Consider the following 19744-nt stretch of genomic DNA (forward strand, 5'->3'; position numbering starts at 1 on the left):
TTGCTGGTCGTTGGTTTGCCAGAGCATTTGCTGTATTGACATTGGAATTATCATGTAAATTATAGTCCTATTAATTGCATGCAAATGCTTTATAATCATGTTAACCACCATGTTCTATTGGGAAATAATCATCTTGATTTTTAATTGTATTAGATTTATTTTTAATCGCATTAGACTCCAACAGATTTGATAATCATAGTACCCTATCAAATCTCTGACCAGGGCTGTGCTGCACTGTCCTTATCTCAAGTGATCCACGTTACAAGTAGTCCAGGGTTTCCCAATCCCCCAGCACTACACAGCTGTTTCAGATAACCAACTCATCCACCAAGCTTTGATTATTTTAATCAGCTTGTGTAGTGCTAGTGTAAAAAACAAAACGTGCACCCAGGTGGGGCCTCAGGACCGAGCATCGGGAAAACCTGCAGTAAACTACAGTGACACAAATGTAATCATAGGCTTCAAATCAGCTTTGTAGTTTTGGGGCGATATGACAAACACTACTAATCCCAAGATTCTCAGTGCAGCGCCGTGATTTCCGGGTTCTGTGTTGCTAGGGGGAAGGTGGCGCAGAGGACCTGTTGGAAATGACGGTAGAAGAAGTCGGATTTCAATATAAAGTCCAAAACAGTAAACCTGGAAGATAGCAAAGAAACTTCACCAGACCTGCGTGCTAAGGGTGTGTGTGCGCGCGCGCTTGTTCAAATGTGTATTTGTGTAGTCAAATAATGCAACGCTGCGGTGTGTGAAGGAATCGCTGTCTCGCTTGCTGCTAGCTCAGCTGTGTTGTTGCACTTATCCCCACCTGTGTGGGTAACACGCCAACCGGCTAGCTAGCTAATTTATTATCGAAAATCGACTCCGGTGTCTTCTCCGAATAATCTGAACTAGTTAGGAAGTCTAAACTGTTATCCAAATATGGCTGTTGTGTTAAGCTAATTTGCAGTTAACTTGCTTCCTAGCTAGCTGAATAACTGGCTAACGTTAGACTCATAAATTAGCCAGCTAATTAGCATGCTAGCCAGTTAGTTAACTAGCTAGCTAATTGACCTAGTTTTGAGGACAACGCCCATGCTGTCACTGCTTGACTACTGTATACGTAGTGTATGAGATTAATATTACTTTTGATGTTCATTTGAGGTCTGCGTTTACTGTGGATTAACAGATCAAAACAATGACACTTAGTTTAACTTGTTAGCTAGCTAGGTAAAATAGTTGATATGATTAGCTAATAATCAATGTGTGTGTGATTCATAATCATAACAATGGTTCACAACCCTCCAAGTTCCTGGTGTCACGCCCTCAGAATTCCAATTAATCCAGTTAGCCAGTAGTCAGTGCTAGGACTGAGTGTAACAACAAAGTTAACAATCAACTTTGTTTGCCTCTCACACACAATATGCAAACAACTGTCCTCTCCCCTCCATGATAAACATTCCTGACACCCGTCTGCCCCTTCCCTCTCCTTCATAGGGTGTGACTCACCATGGAGTCCCTGATGAGTGCGGTGGCCCCCCGGACCCCGGCCCTGTTGAAGAAGGCCTCTGAGGTGGACTTCCGGTCGGGGGCCACGCTGGAGCAGCTGTCGGCCCAGGTGTCTGAGCTGGTCACCCTGGAGCAGGGGGACTTCGGGGACCAGCTCGCCCTCGAGGTCCACACGGCCAAAGACTTCATCTTCAACATGCTGGGTAAGACTCACCCACAGGCAGGATTTGGGTTAATACATTTTTGATTCACTACTGATATAGACAGCATTATTATAAGCTGGGTGCTTCGAACCCTGAATGCTGATTGGCGGACAACTGTGGTATAGCAGACCGTATAGCACGGGTATGACACAACATTTATTTTTTCTGCTCTAATTTCACTGGTAATCAGTTTATAATAGCAATAAGGCACCTCAGGGGTTTGTGATATATGGCCAATATACCACGGCTAAGGGCTGGATCCAGGCACTCTGCTTTGCGTCGTGCATAAGAACATTCCTTATACCGGGTCCATTAATGCCATATACAGTATATAAGACTTTGACCAAGGCCTATTGTGTGCTTGATAAAAACGTATCGTGAGTAATGTGGTTGTGGATAAGTACAGATAGAGAAAAGGTGGTGGCTCAGCTGTGTTTATTTTCTGTGTCATGGATCAAGGTCCTAATATGCTTATCAGCCAGGTGAAGTGAGGTTCTTTGTCCAATAGGTGGCACTATTCCCTCTCCCTCTGTTCCTCAAGCTCTGCCTTTGCCTGCTCCTACGCTCTCTCCTCTCCTCTCTGCTTGTCCCAGTGCAACTGGAACCGAAGTCCCTTTTGGCCGGGATCCCTCCCTCTCTTGAGCCGCATATCCTCTCCTCTATTTCACTTTCTTCTGTTTTACTACTCTACCCATCTCTCTTTCTTTCTCTCTTTCTGTTTTGCTTACCCCCCCTCCTTATTGTGCCTGTTTGTTGATCATGTGCAGTTTGAGTGGGAAGCACAATACAAACAAGCTAACTAGCACTAAGTCCACTCCCCCTGTAACTATAGCTGTGAATAGGAGCCATGGTTGGCAGTGAGTATTGTTTGCACTAAAATATCATAACAGCACCTTCTTCTAATCCGGTCAAATATTGGATTAGTTTACTGGCAACCCTCCTGTATCTCTCTGCCTCTCAACTTCTGCACTAGATAGCCTAGCGTCCTCTTTTCCGCTCTCGCCACTCTCTCTAGCTCTCTCTTCTCTTCCTCTTTGCTCTCCTCATCTCTTTCTCCCCTCTCCACTCTCTCTCTACTCACTCTCTCTCTCTCCTCCCTCTTTCTCTCTTCACTCTCTCAATTTGTACATGCCTGAGAAACCCCCCCCCAAAAAAAACAGTCATCTGTGCCTATTATCATCCTATTAAGCCTGGTGACTGAGAAGCATGTGTAAGGAATGTTAATACAATGTTTGTCATTAACACTTTTTAATTACTGTTGAATTAAAAACCAGCCTCATGGCTTCCCGTCCTCCCTCATCTGTGAGATAGGTCTCTCGCTCTCTCTCGACCATTTTGCACTCTCACTCACACACTTAACCCTCTATCCCGATTGAATGACTCCCCCTGCCCCTCTTTTCCTGCGCCTCCCCTTTTTTTTGTATTAATTAACTCATCCACTTTCTGTCGCTGTCGCCGTTGTCAGTCAGGCTGACGGCTCTTTAATTTCCAACCGTTTGCCATTAAAAATAATATCAATTTGCACCTTGACAGGGAAAAGAGATGGTGTGAGTGTAGGATTTAAGATGATTTGTAAATGCACGGTGTGTGCATTAGCGAGTAGCACTGTGACACCGTGTTTTTGAAGAACCTTGAAGAGGGAGCCCAGGCAGTTGAAAGGAAACATCTCCCCAACTACTAGAGCTCTTTATATGGAACATTTGCAGTGGTGTCTGTGTGTGTGCATCTCTATGGCTGTGTTTACACAGGCAGCCCAATTCAGCTCTTTTTTTTTTTCCCACTGGTAAAAAAATATTTATAAATCACATATTTTTTTGAGCTGATCTGATTAGGCTAAATACCAATTAGTGACAAGATCAGAATTAGGCTGCCTGTGTAAACGTAGCCTACGTGTCTGTATCCGTGTGCATGTTAGCCCGCGTGTGTGTGTGTTTGACTTTCTTTTCTAGTTGGGTCTTTGTAAAAGTTCTCTCTAGCCTAGTTTGAGAAGCAGGAGGCTCCCCACCGGGAATTCAGTGCTGACAGAGAGGGAGAAGAGAGGAGGCGATGCATTGCACCACACAGTGAAACAGATCCACAGTTTGACAGATCCAAGGAAGGAAAAGACACTTATTTACCCGGTAGCTCTTCAGTAAACAGTGTTAGGCTGGCCTATAGCATGCCTGTGGAAACATGGATCTAGAATTCCCACAGGACTATATGGGTTGTGGAAATGTAGAATAATGACCAAAGGCTGGTTTGTACTTGGTCTAACAACATGTCTGTATACCACAAGTGATTTTAGCTTATTTACGGTTAGATAATATATCTTATTATTGTAGAGGTGTAGCTTAAACCCCCTCAGGTTGATGTGAAATCTAATTAGTATAAATAAATAAATCCCCTTAATCTGCCAGTTTAAGGTAGAGATGCAGTGCATTCGGAAAGTATTTAGACCCCTTGACTTTCCCACATTTTGTTAAGTTAGTCTTATTCTAAAATTGATTTAAATGTGTGTTTTTCCTCATCAATCTACACACAATACCCCAAAATAACAAAGCGAAAACCGTTCTACATTTTTTGGGGAAATCTATTAAAAAAATCAAAACCAACGTCAATTACATACGTATTCAGACCCTTTTCGAAATTGAACTCCGGTGCATTCTGTTTCCATTGATCATCCTTGAGATGTTTCCTCAACTTGATTTGGAGTCCACCTGTGGTAAATTCAATTGATTGGACATGATTTGGAAAGGCACACACATGTCTATATAAGGTCCCACAGTTGACAGTGCATGTCAGAGCAAAAACCAAGCCATGAGGTCAAAGGAATTGTCCCTTGAGCTCCGAGACAGGATTGTGTCAAGGTACAGATCTGGGGAAGAGTACCAAACAATTTCTGCAACATTGAAGGTGCTCAAGAACACAGTGGACTCCATCATTCTTATATGGAAGGAGTTTGGAATCACCAAGACTCTTCCTAGAGCTGGCCGCCTGGCCAAACTGAGCAATCGGGGTAGAAAGGAGGTGACCAAGAAGCCTATGGTCCCTCTGACAAAGCTCTAGAGTTCCTGGGGGATGGGAGAAACTTCCAGAAGGACAACCATCTCTGCAGCACTGAACTAATCAGGCCTTTATGGTAGTGTCCAGACAGAAGCCACTCCTCAGTAAAAGGCTCATGACAGTCTGCTTGTAGTTTGCTAAAGGATTCTCAGACCATGAGAAACAAGATTTTCTAGTCTGATGAAACCAAGATTGAACACTTGGGCTTGAATGCCAAGTGTCACGTCTGGAGGAAACCTGGCACCATCCCTACAGTGAAGCATGATGGTGGCAATATCATGCTGTGGGGATGTTTTTCAGCGGCATGGACTGGGAGACTGCTCAGGACCTCAGACTGGGGTGAAGGTTCACCAACAGGACAAATTCTACAGATTCTAAACTTTTTAAAATGTATGTTAATTAAAATCCATAGATTTAAAAAAAAAAAATAGTAACAATAACATTTGACAACAGATTTACTTGAACAGTGCAGATGCAAAGTTTGGTAACAGCATGATGGTTTGTGCCGTAATTCGTCAGTACCAAACTTTGCATCTACATTGTTCTTCCATTAAGTTGTCCTTGCGCATAAACTTTTAAATCAATGGATTTTGTTTGGCATACATTTTAAAGTGAAAAATGTGAGTCTCAGCGTAATTACGTTAGAGTGGATTTGCCGTCTAGTAGCGCTTCATTCACTGAGTTTCCATGTAAAATCACCACAGGTTCCCTCCCCATCTTTGACCCCCACATCCTGTCTTAAGTTGTATCCCAAATGGCTCCCTACTCCCAGTTTAGTGCCCCTTTGGCCCTGATCAAAAGTAGTGCACTAGATTATGGGGCCATTTGGCTTTAGATTTGCACATTCTCTTTGTGTCTCTGACTACGGCTGACCTCGCCTTCCCCATAGAGCTCATTAAACAAGCCTATGTTTTATTTATTAATTTACATTGAACCTTTATTTAACTAGGCAAGTCAGTTAAGAACAAATTCTTATTTACAATGATGGCCTACCCCAGTCAAATCTGGACGACGCTAGGCCAGTTGTGCACCACCCTATTGGACTCCCGATCACGGCCGGATGTGATGCAGCCTGGATTCGAACCAGGTACTGCAGTGACTCCTCTTGCACTGAGATGCAGTGTCTTAGACCGCTGCGTCACTCGGGAACCCCTTTTTATACAGCGTTAACGTCGGTTTAATTCAAACACAAAGAAGGCCAGAGGGTTGGAAACAGGAAGGGAGCTCCATTTCACGTTCAGCCGACACAAAAACTAAGAACGGGGCGCAAGTCAGCCGTTGTCTCTTAAGAAGTCCAGACCCACAGAGTTGAGGCTGAAAGACTAAACAAAACCAAAACGCCCAAACAAGGGGTTTTGTTTCTTCCCACAGAGCTTGTTTTTTGTGGTCTGCGTTTCGGCTCGTCCCTCTGACAGTGGTTTTCAATGTCATAATCTCTTTCATATTGAATAATATTTGATAATATAACTTTTCACTAAAATCAAGCTAGCTAGATTGATTAAAGATTTCTAGCATGTTTCTCTGTCAGTAATGCCAACCCAATCACTGTCAGAATGTGAACTGAATATTGAGTTATTGTTTTTATGGCTACGGGCTAGGCTGTAGCAGCTACTGTCATTCAGCCTGTGTTCAGGTAATGATCGGTTGTGTAATGGTTGTGTTGACTGATCCCAAGTTGGTCTGTATTTTATAACTTCTGTTCTCAGGGCGTCGCTCCCACTCGCATACTTTTTGAGGAATGTCACTGTAAATACCTACGGTCCACTGTAGCTCTGGCAGCCGGCAGACACAGCAGCTCACGCTGGAGCCCTTGAGGTGAATTCAGATGAAGCCGCCGTGAAAGAGTTCAGTACCGTCGCTTATATGGGAATGAAAATTTGGCGCGTGTGTCGCAGGCTTTTGAAGTTCTCCCAGAGAATCTGAAAGGTCGGTTAGGCCTCGTTTGACATGAGCAAATCACTACAGAGAGTGGGAGTGTTCCCAAAGAATATTGTTGGTCTCACGTGGGGACACGGTGCATCTCGGTATGGAGTGCAGTTCACTATTCATGTATCATCTTATCAGCTGATTACTTTTTTTGTGACCAATACATTTGCTCCCGCATAGCCTTTCAGCAGGCTACACAGTAATATCCTTGCTTTAATTAAACCGGTGCGCACTCCATTCAAATAGCATTTCTGGGCCTTGTTAACTGTCAAGAGTAGACCCACTGATCCAAATGGTTGCCTAATCGGGCCTCGGCTAGATGCAGTTTGAATGAAACATGCATTCAAAACGCAGATCTTTTGAGCGTTTTATTTAGAAGACATATTCACTGTAGTTTACACTACAGACTAGTGTTGTACTCACTCGAAAGCGACAATACCGTTCTTCGTTGCGTTGTCTTTTGGGGGAGATTTTCAAACTGCGTGCTCTGACTGTGAGCGCACCTGTCATTTCATAATCTAACTAGTTTTTTTCTTGCACTGTGCTATGTCAATTTAGCCTGTGTGTATATGCTCTGTTTTTAAAAAGATATGGAACTATGCATTGCGCAGGTAATACACTCAATGCCGTATTAACCTTGTGTTTAGCTCATGTATGATGGGTTACTATGCATAAGCTTCTAACTCATCTAGTCGATGTCTTACTGTTCTCTGACGCGTTAGGAATACACACCCCTGCTCTCCTCTTGTGCAGTCCCAGGAAAAGCTGGACTATAATAGGTTGGACATTTTAAAGACTTTTACATTTAAAAAAAAAATGTACTAATATACTGTTCGAAGAGCGTCGCAAGCTTGCTCTTTTTTTTGTTGTTGTTGCTGAATGTAAAATACTTGTGCAGTTAGAAAGCGAGAATGAGCGACGCGTAGAGCAGACAGTTATTTATTCAGACCCATAGACATTAAGCTCTCGTGAAGAGAGCTCTTTTGATCTTATTCTAGTCCCATGTTATGAGCGCAAGAGAGAGTCAACCTATGAATTATTTAAATAGGCCCTATTATAATTTAATATCAGTTGAAATGAACTATCCTGTAATTGTAACTTTGTAGGCTGCATGTCCTGCGCAAATCAATGAACTATCACCGTTGCGCGTTCTCTCCCAGCTTCATGGTTTGACAGTGGTGTGTAATTCTACTCCATATACTACAGTACAATCCACACCCCCAAAACTATTTTTACTAGAGCTTGTTTAATTTATTTACCCAAGAGTGCATCCATCTATTATTTCTGTGGTGCGTAATGTACATGGGACTGGTCTAAATTGCTAGTTGGATCATGGGGTGGGTGCGTTCTGATGAGTTGGGTCTGGGGGGAGTCGGGATGGAATTGATTTTCAACTAGCCTTAGTCACTCACTGTCATAGCAGCTCCGCTAGCACCATCGTTGTTCTGACTGCATCTCCTCCTACGTTTGCTAAAGCACACCAAGTCTCCCGTCTATGAACTGCTCTGTGTGTGTGTAGCGACCCTATCCATATGACCCTGTCCCTCTGGTGTAGGGTCGTATGGGCAGCAGGAAGGTTACAGCTCATTAACGGAAGACTAACTGATAATTAACCATGCGAGTGCCGTCGTATGGTTGAACTGCTACAGCTAAATGTACATTACTCTCTCCCTCTGGGCTCTCTTTCTCTGGTCTATCTCTCCCTCCATTTAGTGAATCACTTTTAATGTACATTACATGAAAAGCAATTTGACATTTGCCATGTGTGAAAACCCAAAGGGACATATTGTGTTCAGATTTTTAATAGCCCAATCTGATCTGTCCCTGAACACGACCCATCGCTCTATTCAACTCTGCACTACAGAACTCTATGGATCACACACGCACACCTTTCAATAACCTTGGTTATGCTGCCCAGTGTTAGATAGCCTTTGACCCTCTTCAGCTTCAAAAGGGGGTTTCTCGTCGTTCTAATAATCCCAGACATTACACCCAATCGGATAAAATGGGAACAATTTCTCAGTCTGTTTTATTTAAAGAATGAGCGAGGCCTATTTTAAAAGCTAGATGAGAATTCATAAACATGGGAGTCGGCAGGGAGCAACCCACACACAGCAGAACCTACCTATGACTGACAACTACATGTGTGTGTTAATCCACCTCTGTCTGAAAGCACATTCTCTTTAGATGGCTGATAATGCCTTTCTGGGGCTAATTGTTTGCTCTTTAAAAGAGCAAATGAGTGTAAAGCAGAGAGAAAGCGCTCCATGGTAATTGAATTGGTGAAACGCTCTCTGTTGGCAGGATCTGTGTTTCACGAATTATTGGATGGTTTGGCCTGTCTTAGCTTTAAAAATAATTGAAAGGCCTACTGTCCAGCATCCCAACTTTTCCATTGGGTGTCGATGTATTTACACAGCTACTCTTACCCTTTCTTTTACTCTGCATCTCTCTCTTCTCTCTTTTACTCTGCATCCCTCTCTCCTCTCTTTTGCTCTACATCCCTCTCTTTTGCTCTACATCCCTCTCTCTTGCTCTACATCCCTCTCTCTTGCTCTACATCCCACTCTCCTCTCTTTTACTCTACATCCCTCCTCACTTTTGCTCTACATCCCTCTCCCCTCTATTTTGCTCTACATCCCTCTCTTTTGCTCTACATCCCTCTTTTGCTCTACATCCCTCTCTTTTGCTCTACATCCCTCTTTTGCTCTACATCCCTCTCTTTTGCTCTACATCCCTCTCTTTTGCTCTACATCCCTCTTTTGCTCTACATCCCTCTCTTTTGCTCTACATCCCTCTCTCTTGCTCTACATCCCTCTCTCTTGCTCTACATCCCTCTCTCTTGCTCTACATCCCTCTCTCCTCTGTTTTGCTCTACATCCCCCTCTCCCCCAGAATGACATTACTATGTTTATACTGTAGCACCATATAGGCTACGCTACTGTGAATCTGAACATGGCAACACACTTTGAATGGTGATTCAAAGGTTTTCATCACTCTCTGCACTGTCCGTTATGGGGAGTTTGTCAGTGTGTCATTTTGTGTGTGAGACCGCAATCTTGGGCAGCTCTCCAGTGCTAATCGTCACAGTTCCCCGACTGGCTCTATGGAAATGAGATCCGCTATGATTGACCTCCCAGTTACCTGCTGTGTGTGTGTGACCTCCCAGTTAGCTGGGTGCATCGCACTGGGGCTGTTTTAAATGACAACTGGATTCATTAATATCAGTACTCCTCAAACACAGAGGGACTTTTTAGTTTTGAAAACTAGGCTAGTGTGGTCCTTACTGTAGAGTTTCTCATCCAAGCTCCAAAGCTTTTTTGGACCTCACCTAAAATGATGTAACCTAAACTGTTGGCCACAACCTTTGTAGACTTGTTTCCATGTACGTCATGGTTTGCCTGTGTTTCTGTATGCGCAAAGGAGACAGACAGTAAGTGGCCCATGGGATTAGAATGTAGATTGTGTTCTCTGGAACAGCCTCACATCTCCTCTGGGTCAAACAGACTAACATCCAGGGCCTCATTAGTGGAGAGAGAGAATCTGTCTCCCTCTCTTGTCTCCTTCCCCATCGTTCTCTTTCGATCTTTCCCTCTTTCGTTCCTTCCCCATCTCTCTCTTTTTCCCTCTCCTCTCTGAGCACCACACTAGCTACTGGAGAGATGAGACAAAGATCTCTGCTCCCCATTTGACCCAATTGATCAACTGTAGAGAGAACAAATCAGAGGAAGTTCCTGCTCGCCAACTCTGCCCTTTGCCTGTCTGTAAGATATTTTCTCGACCTCCGCTGTACTTGGCTTCTCAATTTTTTGGGGGGAGGGGAACTGACAGATTTGATTTCTCTATCTGATTATTGCTTGGTGCTCTGTATGCTCCTTCTTCCCCTCTCTCTTTCTCTGCGCTCATTATGTCCTTTTCTGTCAGTAATACACACTCTGTAGAAAAAAACAGCCTGGATTTAGAGCTACCATAGTTGAGAACACAGCTAAGTACTTGATTGGCTGCAGTATTCTTCATAAACTCTTTATAGAGTTTTTGGTTGTGATGGGTAGGGAAATTGTTTCCCAGAAGCTAGATGATAGAATGCTAGTAGTGTGGCGTTAAATATTGTACCATTTTTATGTCGGACTCATACTGAACAAAAATATAAATGCGGCATTACAGTTCATGAGGAAATCGGTCAATTAAAATAAATTAATTAGGCCCCAATCTATGGATTTCACATGACTGGGCAGGGGCGAGTCATGGGTGTGCCTGGGATGACATGGGCCCATCCACTACTTTTCTCAGTGTAGCAGACTTTGTCCTATAAAATGCCAGATTAACTTCAAGGAAAAACTTTTAGGAAATGTAGCTGGCTACATATATTCTATGAACAACATTAGAAATAGGATGGCCATGCATTCATTGTTTTTTGCCCCCTGAAAAACTTGCCTTTTCATTGTTATCTTATTTACTTGCGTGGCTGCTTGCCAAATGATAGCGTGGCACTTCTGTTCTCATTTGATGAAAATGAAGCTACACATGTTTTTTTATTTCCTAGTCTCCCACTCCTTTCCCCCTCTGTCTAAGCAGTTGGCACAGTCAGTCTGGCTGTATTCAGTAAAGACTCCCTCTTGGAGAGGAAAGCCAGGGTTGGTCGGTTGAGGACAACCAGCTAATTTGGAGAATAACAATCAAACTTTCATTAAATGCAAGATAGCAAATTAAAGCTACACTTGTTGTGAATCCAGCCAACATGTCAACATTTCAAAAAGGCTTTTCGGCGAAAGCAAACGATGCTATTATCTGAGGATAGCACCTCCGTAAACAAAGAGAAACCATATTTCAATCCTGCAGGCTGACACAAAACACAGAAATAAAAATATAATTCACGCCTTACCTTTGACGAGCTTCTTTTGTTGGCACTCCAATATGTCCCATAAACATCACAAATGGTCCCTTTGTTTGATTAAATCCGTATCCAAAATGTCAATTTATTTGGCGCGTTTGATCCAGAAAAACACCGGTTCCAACTTGCGCAACGTGACTACAAAATATCTCAAAAGTTACCTGTAAACTTTGCCAAAACATTTCAAACTACTTTTGTAATACAACTTTAGGTAATTTTTTAATGTAAATAATCGATGAAATTGAAGACGGGATGATCTGTGTTCAATACAGGAAGAAAACAAACTGAAGCATGCTTTCTGGTCACGCGCCTCTATCTAACAGTACACTTCAAGTGACCCTCGTTCAAGATGGCCGTACTTCATTACACAAAGGAATAACCTCAACCAATTTCTAAAGACTGTTGACATCCAGTCTAAGCGATATGAACTGCAAGAAGGTCCCTTAGAAATCTGGATTCCCAATGAAAACTTATTGAAAAGAGTGACCTCAAATATAAATCTGAATGTTTTGTCCTCTGGGTTTTGCCTGTTAAATAAGTTATATTATACTCAGACATGATTTAAACAGTTTTTAGAAACTTCAGAGTATTTCCTATCCAAATCTATTAATAATATGCATATCTTATCTTCTGGGGATGAGTAGCAAGCAGTTGAATTTGGGCATGATTTTCATCCGGATGTGAAAATACTGCCCCCTGTCACCAAGAAGTTAAAAACAAATTCTTATTTACAATGACGGACTACCGGGGAACAGTGGGTTAACTGCCTTGTTCGGAGGCAGAACGAGAGCTCGGGATTCTATCCAAGCAACCTTTCGGTTACTGGCCCAACACTCTAACCACTAGGCTACCAGCCGCAGTCACGAAGGGAGCTGTGTCGACCTCATATGACCCAGCAACTATGTTCAGTCTTATGTAGCAACATTCCATTTTTTTTTTTACATTGGATAAAACTACAGACTCTGCTACAAAATGGTATATCATACACTGCTGTTGAGGAACTTTTGAGAAATGGCCCTTGAAAAAGTTTTGGTTCCCTTTTTACACCTCTTTGTTCACACCCATTCAGCCGGATTCACACCCTAGTAAGCTTTAGCCCCTCCCGTCTCTTTAAGGATTCACATGTGAGGCCATGTGCTGAACAGAGTAAGGTATTGCAGTAAACAACCAAAGATTTCAAGACTAAAAGTGGCGAGTAGTAGTTAAAATACGCTATCTTGGCCTATATCATAATCTGACGTTGGTGCAGGTCATGTTCTTCACCTTACTGTCTCTGGTCAAATCTACGTTTTATTTGTCACATGCACAGGATAGACTGTGTGAAAGGTACAGTGAAATGGTTACAAGTTGTTATATTTTTGATATGACTAGCTATGACAATTGTAATCACTCCCTGGCTAACTTGATGGGTCATGTAATCATCTGGCAAAGTGGATTTTGTTTTTGTTTACACATGCAAGTTAGCTAGCTAGCTAAACAATAATCTCAGCTCATACATTACTAGCAATACAAACTGATTGTCATAGCTAGCCACCATTCATGAAATGCTGTAGTATGAATCTGCAGGTAGCTAAAGCTAACCAACTAGGTTCAAAATTAGGCTATAATTAGCAATGCAAATGTAACCTAGCTAACTAATGAACCATAACCGTTTATTCCCCATCACTGTCATCAGAAGACTCCACAATGTCTGGTTCAATGAAAAATGTTCTTACCTAAATCCGGTATTTCCTTATCGTCTGATTCATTTTCAGAGTCAGAGAGGGTCAGCATGACACGATCGTCCTCCAGAAAGTAGTCCAACTTTTTCCCACTGATCTTTTGTCGATAGCACTTGGTAAATTCAGGGCAGCAATGTTGTTGAGAGCAGTAGCAACACTTTTACAGTTATCCATACATTTCCAAAAATCTGCGGTAGCAAGGATTATCTACACCTACTGAGCAGCTCATGTTATGGACAGAGGCATGCTACGTGACAGACCAATCCAAACTCATCTCTCGGCATGTCTAGACCATCCATTATCTCAGCCAATCATGGCTAGTGGGAAGGTTCCTGACTTTTTCCGTGGCTAAATCAGCTGGGCTTGTAATTTAACCTGTTTGGGCTAGGGGGCAGCATTTTCACTTTTGGATGAAAAGCGTGCCCAGAGTAAACTGCCTGCTACTCAGTCCCAGATGCTAATATATGCATATTATTAGTAGTATTGGATATAAAACACTCTGAAGTTCCTAAAACTGTTTGAATGATGTCTGTGAGTATAACAGAACTCGTATGGCAGGTGAAAACCTGAGAAGATCCAACCAGGAAGTGGTTGGACAAAAACTCGAAAAAATGGTGCCTCACACAATTTGAATTATGAGATTTCTGTTGTTTTGAATTTGGCGCCCTGCAATTTCACTGGCTGTTGGTGAGGGGTTCTGCTAGCGGAACCCCGTTCCCAGACAGGTTAACAATTATATTCACAGGTGGCTTACACGTTTAAGGCACATGAAAGTTTACATGTTTCAGAAGGCATTTCTGGCCCAAAATGTTGCTTTTTGATGAAAAAATAGATGTTTACGTTCAAATGCCTCTCCTGTGAAGTAGTGACGTGCGACAGACGCCTAGTTTCCTGTAATGAGTCAAATCTACTTGTTTCATTGTGTAGGTGTTTACCCCACTCATGTTCACCCTTGTACATACTTTTGTATATATAGTGTATGTGGACACCCCTTCAAATGAGTGGATTTCAGCCACAACCATTGCTGGCAGGTGTATAAAATTGAGCACACCGCCATGCAATCTCCATAGACAAACATTGCCAGTGGGATGGCCTTACTGAAGAGCTCTGTGGCACCGTCATAGGATGCCACCTTTCCAGTTTGTCAAATTTTTTGCCCTGCTACAGCTGTAAGTCAACTGTAAGAGCTGTTATTGTGAAGTGGAAACATTTAGGAGCAACAACGGCTCAGCGTTGTTATTCAAGCACATGAAAGTTGACATGTTCCAGAAGGCATTTCTTTAATAAAAAACACATTTGGATAATAAAATAATAAATGTACATTCAAATGGCTCTCCTGTGAAGTAGTGACGTGCGACTGAAAAAAAGCTTCCTGAAATGGTTCACACATACTTTTGTCAGTATCACTACTGCGCTTTTTCATGAATACTTCATGAATGTATGCATTGAGTTTGCTTCTGACCAAGAAGAACTGCTCAAGGTCTGCTTTTAGAATTTCATATTATGCTCATTCTTTGTATGTTTTCTTCCTCCAGGCCTTGTACAGAAGGTGGACCAGCGTCTCCCGGTGGCCAATGAGTACCTGCTCCTGTCTGGGGGTGCCAGGGAGGGGGTTCTGGACCTCAACCCAGAGGAGCTGGGGGACTACGCTAAGGGGGCCGATTTCGACCTGGACTTCACCCTCTTGGTGCCCGCCCTCAAGCTCCATGATCGCAACCAGGTTGGTGCAGTACGGATGGAATGGGAAACGTTTCATTTGTTTTGTATGTGTCTTATTGATATTAAGTTGTGTTTTTGTGATGTATGTGACGTTTTTACTGTGCCCTTTTTTAAACGTTTTTATCTATGTTGTGTCATATGAAGTTTGATGCAAAACAAATACTAGTGTTTTCTCAGGAAAAAGTGTAATGAAGTATTGTTTCTTCTAATGTCAACCAGCCGGTCACCCTGGACATGCGCCAGTCGCCCCCCTGCCACTCCTGGCTCTCCCTGCGGCTCTGCGACCCCAACACCCAGGCAAGATGGAGGATCTGCTGCCAGGAGGAGACAGACTCACCCCCCGACGACGATGATGATGATGAGGAAGAGAAAAGGGAAATGGGTCACAAAGCCTCTGGTGCCGTCCCCCCCTCACTCTACGTAATGCGTTTTCTAATGTTCTTCTCTTTTAGTGCTTTTAGTTTTGTATTTGACTGTGTTATTGTATTTTACTGTCAGGTGTGTTGCATTGGTTTTAATGAAGTTCAATTTGTATTTGATTCTAGTCGCCCCACCAGTCTCTGGATGGCTGCTACATGTCCCCGGCGCTGGTGGCTGACTGGTTCTGGGGAGTGGTGGGTGAGGCGGTGGATGAGCTGAGGCGTTCCCCCAAGAGAGGCATCCCCGTCCCAGAGAGGCTGGAACGCAACGGGCCCCTGACCACCCTCATCCTCCAGGCGGGCTCCAGCCGGGTGCTCTATGACCTGCTGCCAGTGGTGTCCTTCCGGGGCTGGCCCGCCGTGGCCCAGGGCTGGCTGACGGCCAACCACTTCTGGGACGGGAAGATCACAGAGGAGGAGGCCATCTCTGGGTTCTACCTGCTGCCCTGCCCGGCTCCGCTGGGGGGGAGGCCCGACCGGGAGTGGAGGCTGGCCTTCTCACGCAGCGAGGTGGGTAGCTAGCTGCACGTTGTAGTTGGCTAGTTAACCATCGGGTAGCTTCTTCTTTTGAATAGCTGTATAGTTAGTTAGATTGGGCATGGGATTTCTGCTGGACAACAATGGCCAGCTAGCCTAATTTGTTCAACTAAAACTCAGCGGTATGTAATTGCCACAAGCAGCCAAAATAATTGCAGATAAACTCGATGCACTCACCCAGAGTATGTGCACAGGTGTGCTTCATGCTGCTACAACATGATAGCTGCGGGACCAAAACAGCATAAAAGTTTTAGCCTTCTGTGTCATACTCTTAGTCGTTGCCGAAGTCCGTCCTATTCTGGTGTTTACTTTGTGCACCACTGACCTTACTGTTAAATAAAACTGAGCGGAAGTACAAGTTCACTTACCGGTGGAACATTTTAAATATGAAAGTAGTAAGGTTCTTAACGGTCTTCAAGTGCCGTTGACAATGACTCGGTATAACATCGATCCAGGCTGTGTCTCTGGGGCATGCATGTGTACCGTCTGTTAATGCTGGTTGCGTCTTGCTGGTGACAAATCTGATTACCCCTCGTGGGATTAATAAAGTGTATTTGATTCAATTCAGTCTGACCTGGCTGCCATATCATTGTCTCCTGTCATGTCTGTCTCCAGGTGCAGCTGAAGAAGTGCATCCCGTACCCCATGGCCCAGGCCTTCCAGGCTGCCAAGGCTGTCCTCTCCCGCCTCCTGGCTCGCCCCCGCACTGGCCTCAGCCCCTACCACCTCCGCACCCTCCTCTTCTGGGCCTGTGACCGCCTACCGCCCGCCTACCTCTCCTCGCCTGACCCAGAAACCCCTGCCCGCCTCCTCCTGGGCCTCCTGGATGATCTGGCCCACTGCATCCTGGGTAAGAACTGTCCCAACTACTTTCTGCCCCAGTGCAACATGCTGGAACACCTGTCGGACAGCCAAGCCCTGCTGGTGGCCCGGAAGCTGGCCCATGTCCGATCTGACCCGACCGAGCACCTACGTGCGGCCCTGGACCAGGCCAGACAGGCGAGCCAGCTGAAGAGGGAAGCGGCGAGCGCTACCAACGGGCACGGAGGGTCGCCCAGGCAAGGTTACCCAGCCAGCGGCATCATCTCGCCCTCGGACGACAAACTGGCTGCCAGGCTGCAGCAGCTGGTGACCGAGAACCCCGGGAAGTCGATTTCTGTTTTTCTCAACCCCGATGATGTCACAAGGCCGCACTTCCGCATCGATGACAAGTTCTACTGACCTGAGAGTAATGGTGTGCTATCAACACACACTCTCTTCAAAACACATGTAAAACGGCGAGTCAACTAGGAAGGCTCGAGAGTCAAAACACTACAGAGCCTCACTGCTCTCCTATCCCACCCCCTCCTGGAGGCTAACGACAATGATGCTAACGACGCTGCTGAACTATGACACTACCAAAAACACCTTTGCACTCTCCCAGGAGCAGGAGGCTGACCCTAGAGAGCCCTAGGCTAGAGAAACCAACACTCTTCTATCCATTTAGCAGTGAGTGATGTCATAAAGAGACCTCACCACAGGAAAAATGCTCGTTGAGTTACCACGGCGACTGATGCTCTTTTATGAGCTTGCTGTAAGGAGATGTTTTTTTTTTTTTTTTTAGAATAAAGAACCGCTTTAGAATGAAGAAAGTCTGCTGCTGCTCCCATTCAATGGCATGGCTTACCCAAAGGATTTCTCCTCTCCACACTAATGAGAAACTGTATTTGCCCCTTTTTCCCCCCCTGCCCAATCAAAGTGGGTGATAGTACCAGGATTCTCCATTTGTTTTTATATTCAACTATGATGTATCTGAATGTAATTTGGTGTGGGGCAATGTCTTTGAACAAATAGTATTTTCTTTCTATATGTTTTATCCCTTTTTCTGTTTGCTCTCTGCCCCTCTCTCGTTCTCATACTTCCTTTCTCTCTCTTTCCCCCTCTTTCTCAGGTATTTTTAACGTTGTTCATTGTTTTTCTATGTGACTCCAGACTCCCTCTGGGAGGGTTATGGTTCCCCTCCATCGATCTTGAATGGTACAACCCAGGGTTGTTCTTCCATTTCAACACTTACTATGTGACGTAACGCACCAAAGAGCCACTGGATGGGTGTTTCGAGGAGCCTTTGCTTCTTCAATCTACCACCCCATAAGAAAGGTATCTGTACTCACTGACCCAGAGTCAGTCTGTACTCTTAAAGGAAAGATTCACCCATTTTTGAATGCTATATTATTTTTGTTCATCTCAGCGACGTTATCTCTCTTCCCGGGGTAATTTCATGTTTATCTGAGCTATTGCAGTTCAAGCAGGCCGAAAATAAAGCCGCTCTCACTACACTGGAAGTTAATTTGAATACGACTTTTCGATCGCGAAAACGTCTATCATGCATGTCACATTTCAATACTGGCTTGATGTCATGTCGCGGGAGGTTATTTTCGGAATTTCTTATAAGAGGGTCCACCACATTTCTCCTATTTGTCTGCTTCTTCAGTCCAGAGTGCATTGTATGGTGCCGTTGCATGACCATCTCTGTGAGGTACATCGATCTGCAGGTTGAACATGGTGAGATTGTATACTCCTAAATTCATAGTGCAGTTTAGGTGATTTTTACAGCCAACTCGCTACTTCACATGCTGATAGTCTTTGGTGTTGTTGTGGCTAGCTAGCTACCGACCAAGCCAGCCAGCCAGCCAGGCCATAGAGGGAGCATTGCATTGTGGGTTTGGTTGTCGATCTGAGCTGCAACAGATTTCCACATGTTGCTACCAACCTTATTATAACGAATTGACGAAATGAAAATTTGTTCAATATTTCTGGTGATCTCACACAGTGTTATTTAACACTGTAAATTATACCAATTAGTGGTTTTGGGTGGATTTTGTCTTTAACGCTCATATTCCCCACCTTTATCTTCCAGACCAACATGCTCCTCAGCGGTCACCTCATCAATTTGCCTCGATTCAGAGGGGTTGGGTTAAATGCGGAAGACCCATTTTTCAGTTGAAGACGTTCAGTTGTACAACTGACTAGTTATCCCCCTTTCCCTTTATCCCATGAAAGCTTGAAGCAGCAGTTTATCATCAAATAAGGGTAATATCACAGGGGCTATAAACTTTAATTCAGTTATTTTCTTACAGTCCCTTTTGAAAATGTGTACCATGGTACAGTTTACACTGGGGCTTTAATGGTGGGATGTGGTCATTAAATGTTGTATGATATTAACAAACTACCTATAATGGAGGCAGGTTGGTCCGGAAAGGAGGAGAGGTAGGGTTAGCTGCTGAACCGGTTGGCACACTGCTCGATTGTATTCTCATCTTCATGTTACGAAATGAAAGCACTGCCATGGCTTGGCTAGGCTACATCATGTCATCTGTATGAGGCTTGTGTAAGGGCTATTTTCTTTGTTCCACTTTTGTGTGTGTGTATGAAGATTGGGAGGTTTTCATGGTTTGTGGTTGAAACTCAGAGGAAAAGCTTTTTGTCTTGTCTCAGATTTTAATTGGAGGAAACTTGACTGGTTTTGTAATGGTCCCTCTCTCGCTCTTCTGCTTGGTTTGCCTGTTTTAATAAGCTGTGTGTGATCGGACCACTGATCAAGCTCTTTAAATGTGCTGATGGAGAGTTAGAGATCCAGAGAGATGGAACAGGAACAAATGCACAGCAGGACACAAACACCCAATGTGCTAGCCTCCTTTCCACATCCCCTTGTGCCCTCCTCTCTCTCTCTGTGTGAGAGACTTGGGGTCCTTATCTTGTCCACCCAGATGTGTCGGATGGGGTGACGGGCCAGCCTCTGGCCCTTTGTACAGATTAGTGGTA

At 44.1% G+C, this 19744-nt stretch overlaps 1 protein-coding gene across 1 annotated transcript; it reads left to right on the forward strand.

Annotated features, from left to right (window-relative positions):
* The first annotated feature begins 403 nt into the window (after positions 1-403).
* On the forward strand, positions 404-17545 carry LOC110531664 (protein MB21D2). The gene is made up of 6 exons (XM_021614983.2): positions 404-679; positions 1474-1688; positions 14804-14988; positions 15207-15407; positions 15533-15916; positions 16559-17545. Exons 2-6 carry the CDS (start codon positions 1487-1489, stop codon positions 17162-17164), a joined length of 1578 nt encoding a protein of 525 aa, XP_021470658.1. The 5' UTR covers positions 404-679; positions 1474-1486; the 3' UTR covers positions 17165-17545.
* The last annotated feature ends 2199 nt before the right edge of the window (positions 17546-19744 follow it).

Source organism: Oncorhynchus mykiss, chromosome 9, assembly GCF_013265735.2.
Source record: "Oncorhynchus mykiss isolate Arlee chromosome 9, USDA_OmykA_1.1, whole genome shotgun sequence".
In the NCBI taxonomy this organism is placed as follows: domain Eukaryota; kingdom Metazoa; phylum Chordata; class Actinopteri; order Salmoniformes; family Salmonidae; genus Oncorhynchus; species Oncorhynchus mykiss.

Bases quoted from the DNA above. Each gene is read 5' to 3' on its own strand.
- LOC110531664 (XM_021614983.2), top strand. From the start codon at position 1,487: ATGGAGTCCCTGATGAGTGCGGTGGCCCCCCGGACCCCGGCCCTGTTG. The intron at 1,689-14,803 runs GTAAGACTCACC...TTCTTCCTCCAG, and splicing joins CTTCATCTTCAACATGCTGG to GCCTTGTACAGAAGGTGGAC. The intron at 15,408-15,532 runs GTAATGCGTTTT...ATTTGATTCTAG, and splicing joins CCGTCCCCCCCTCACTCTAC to TCGCCCCACCAGTCTCTGGA.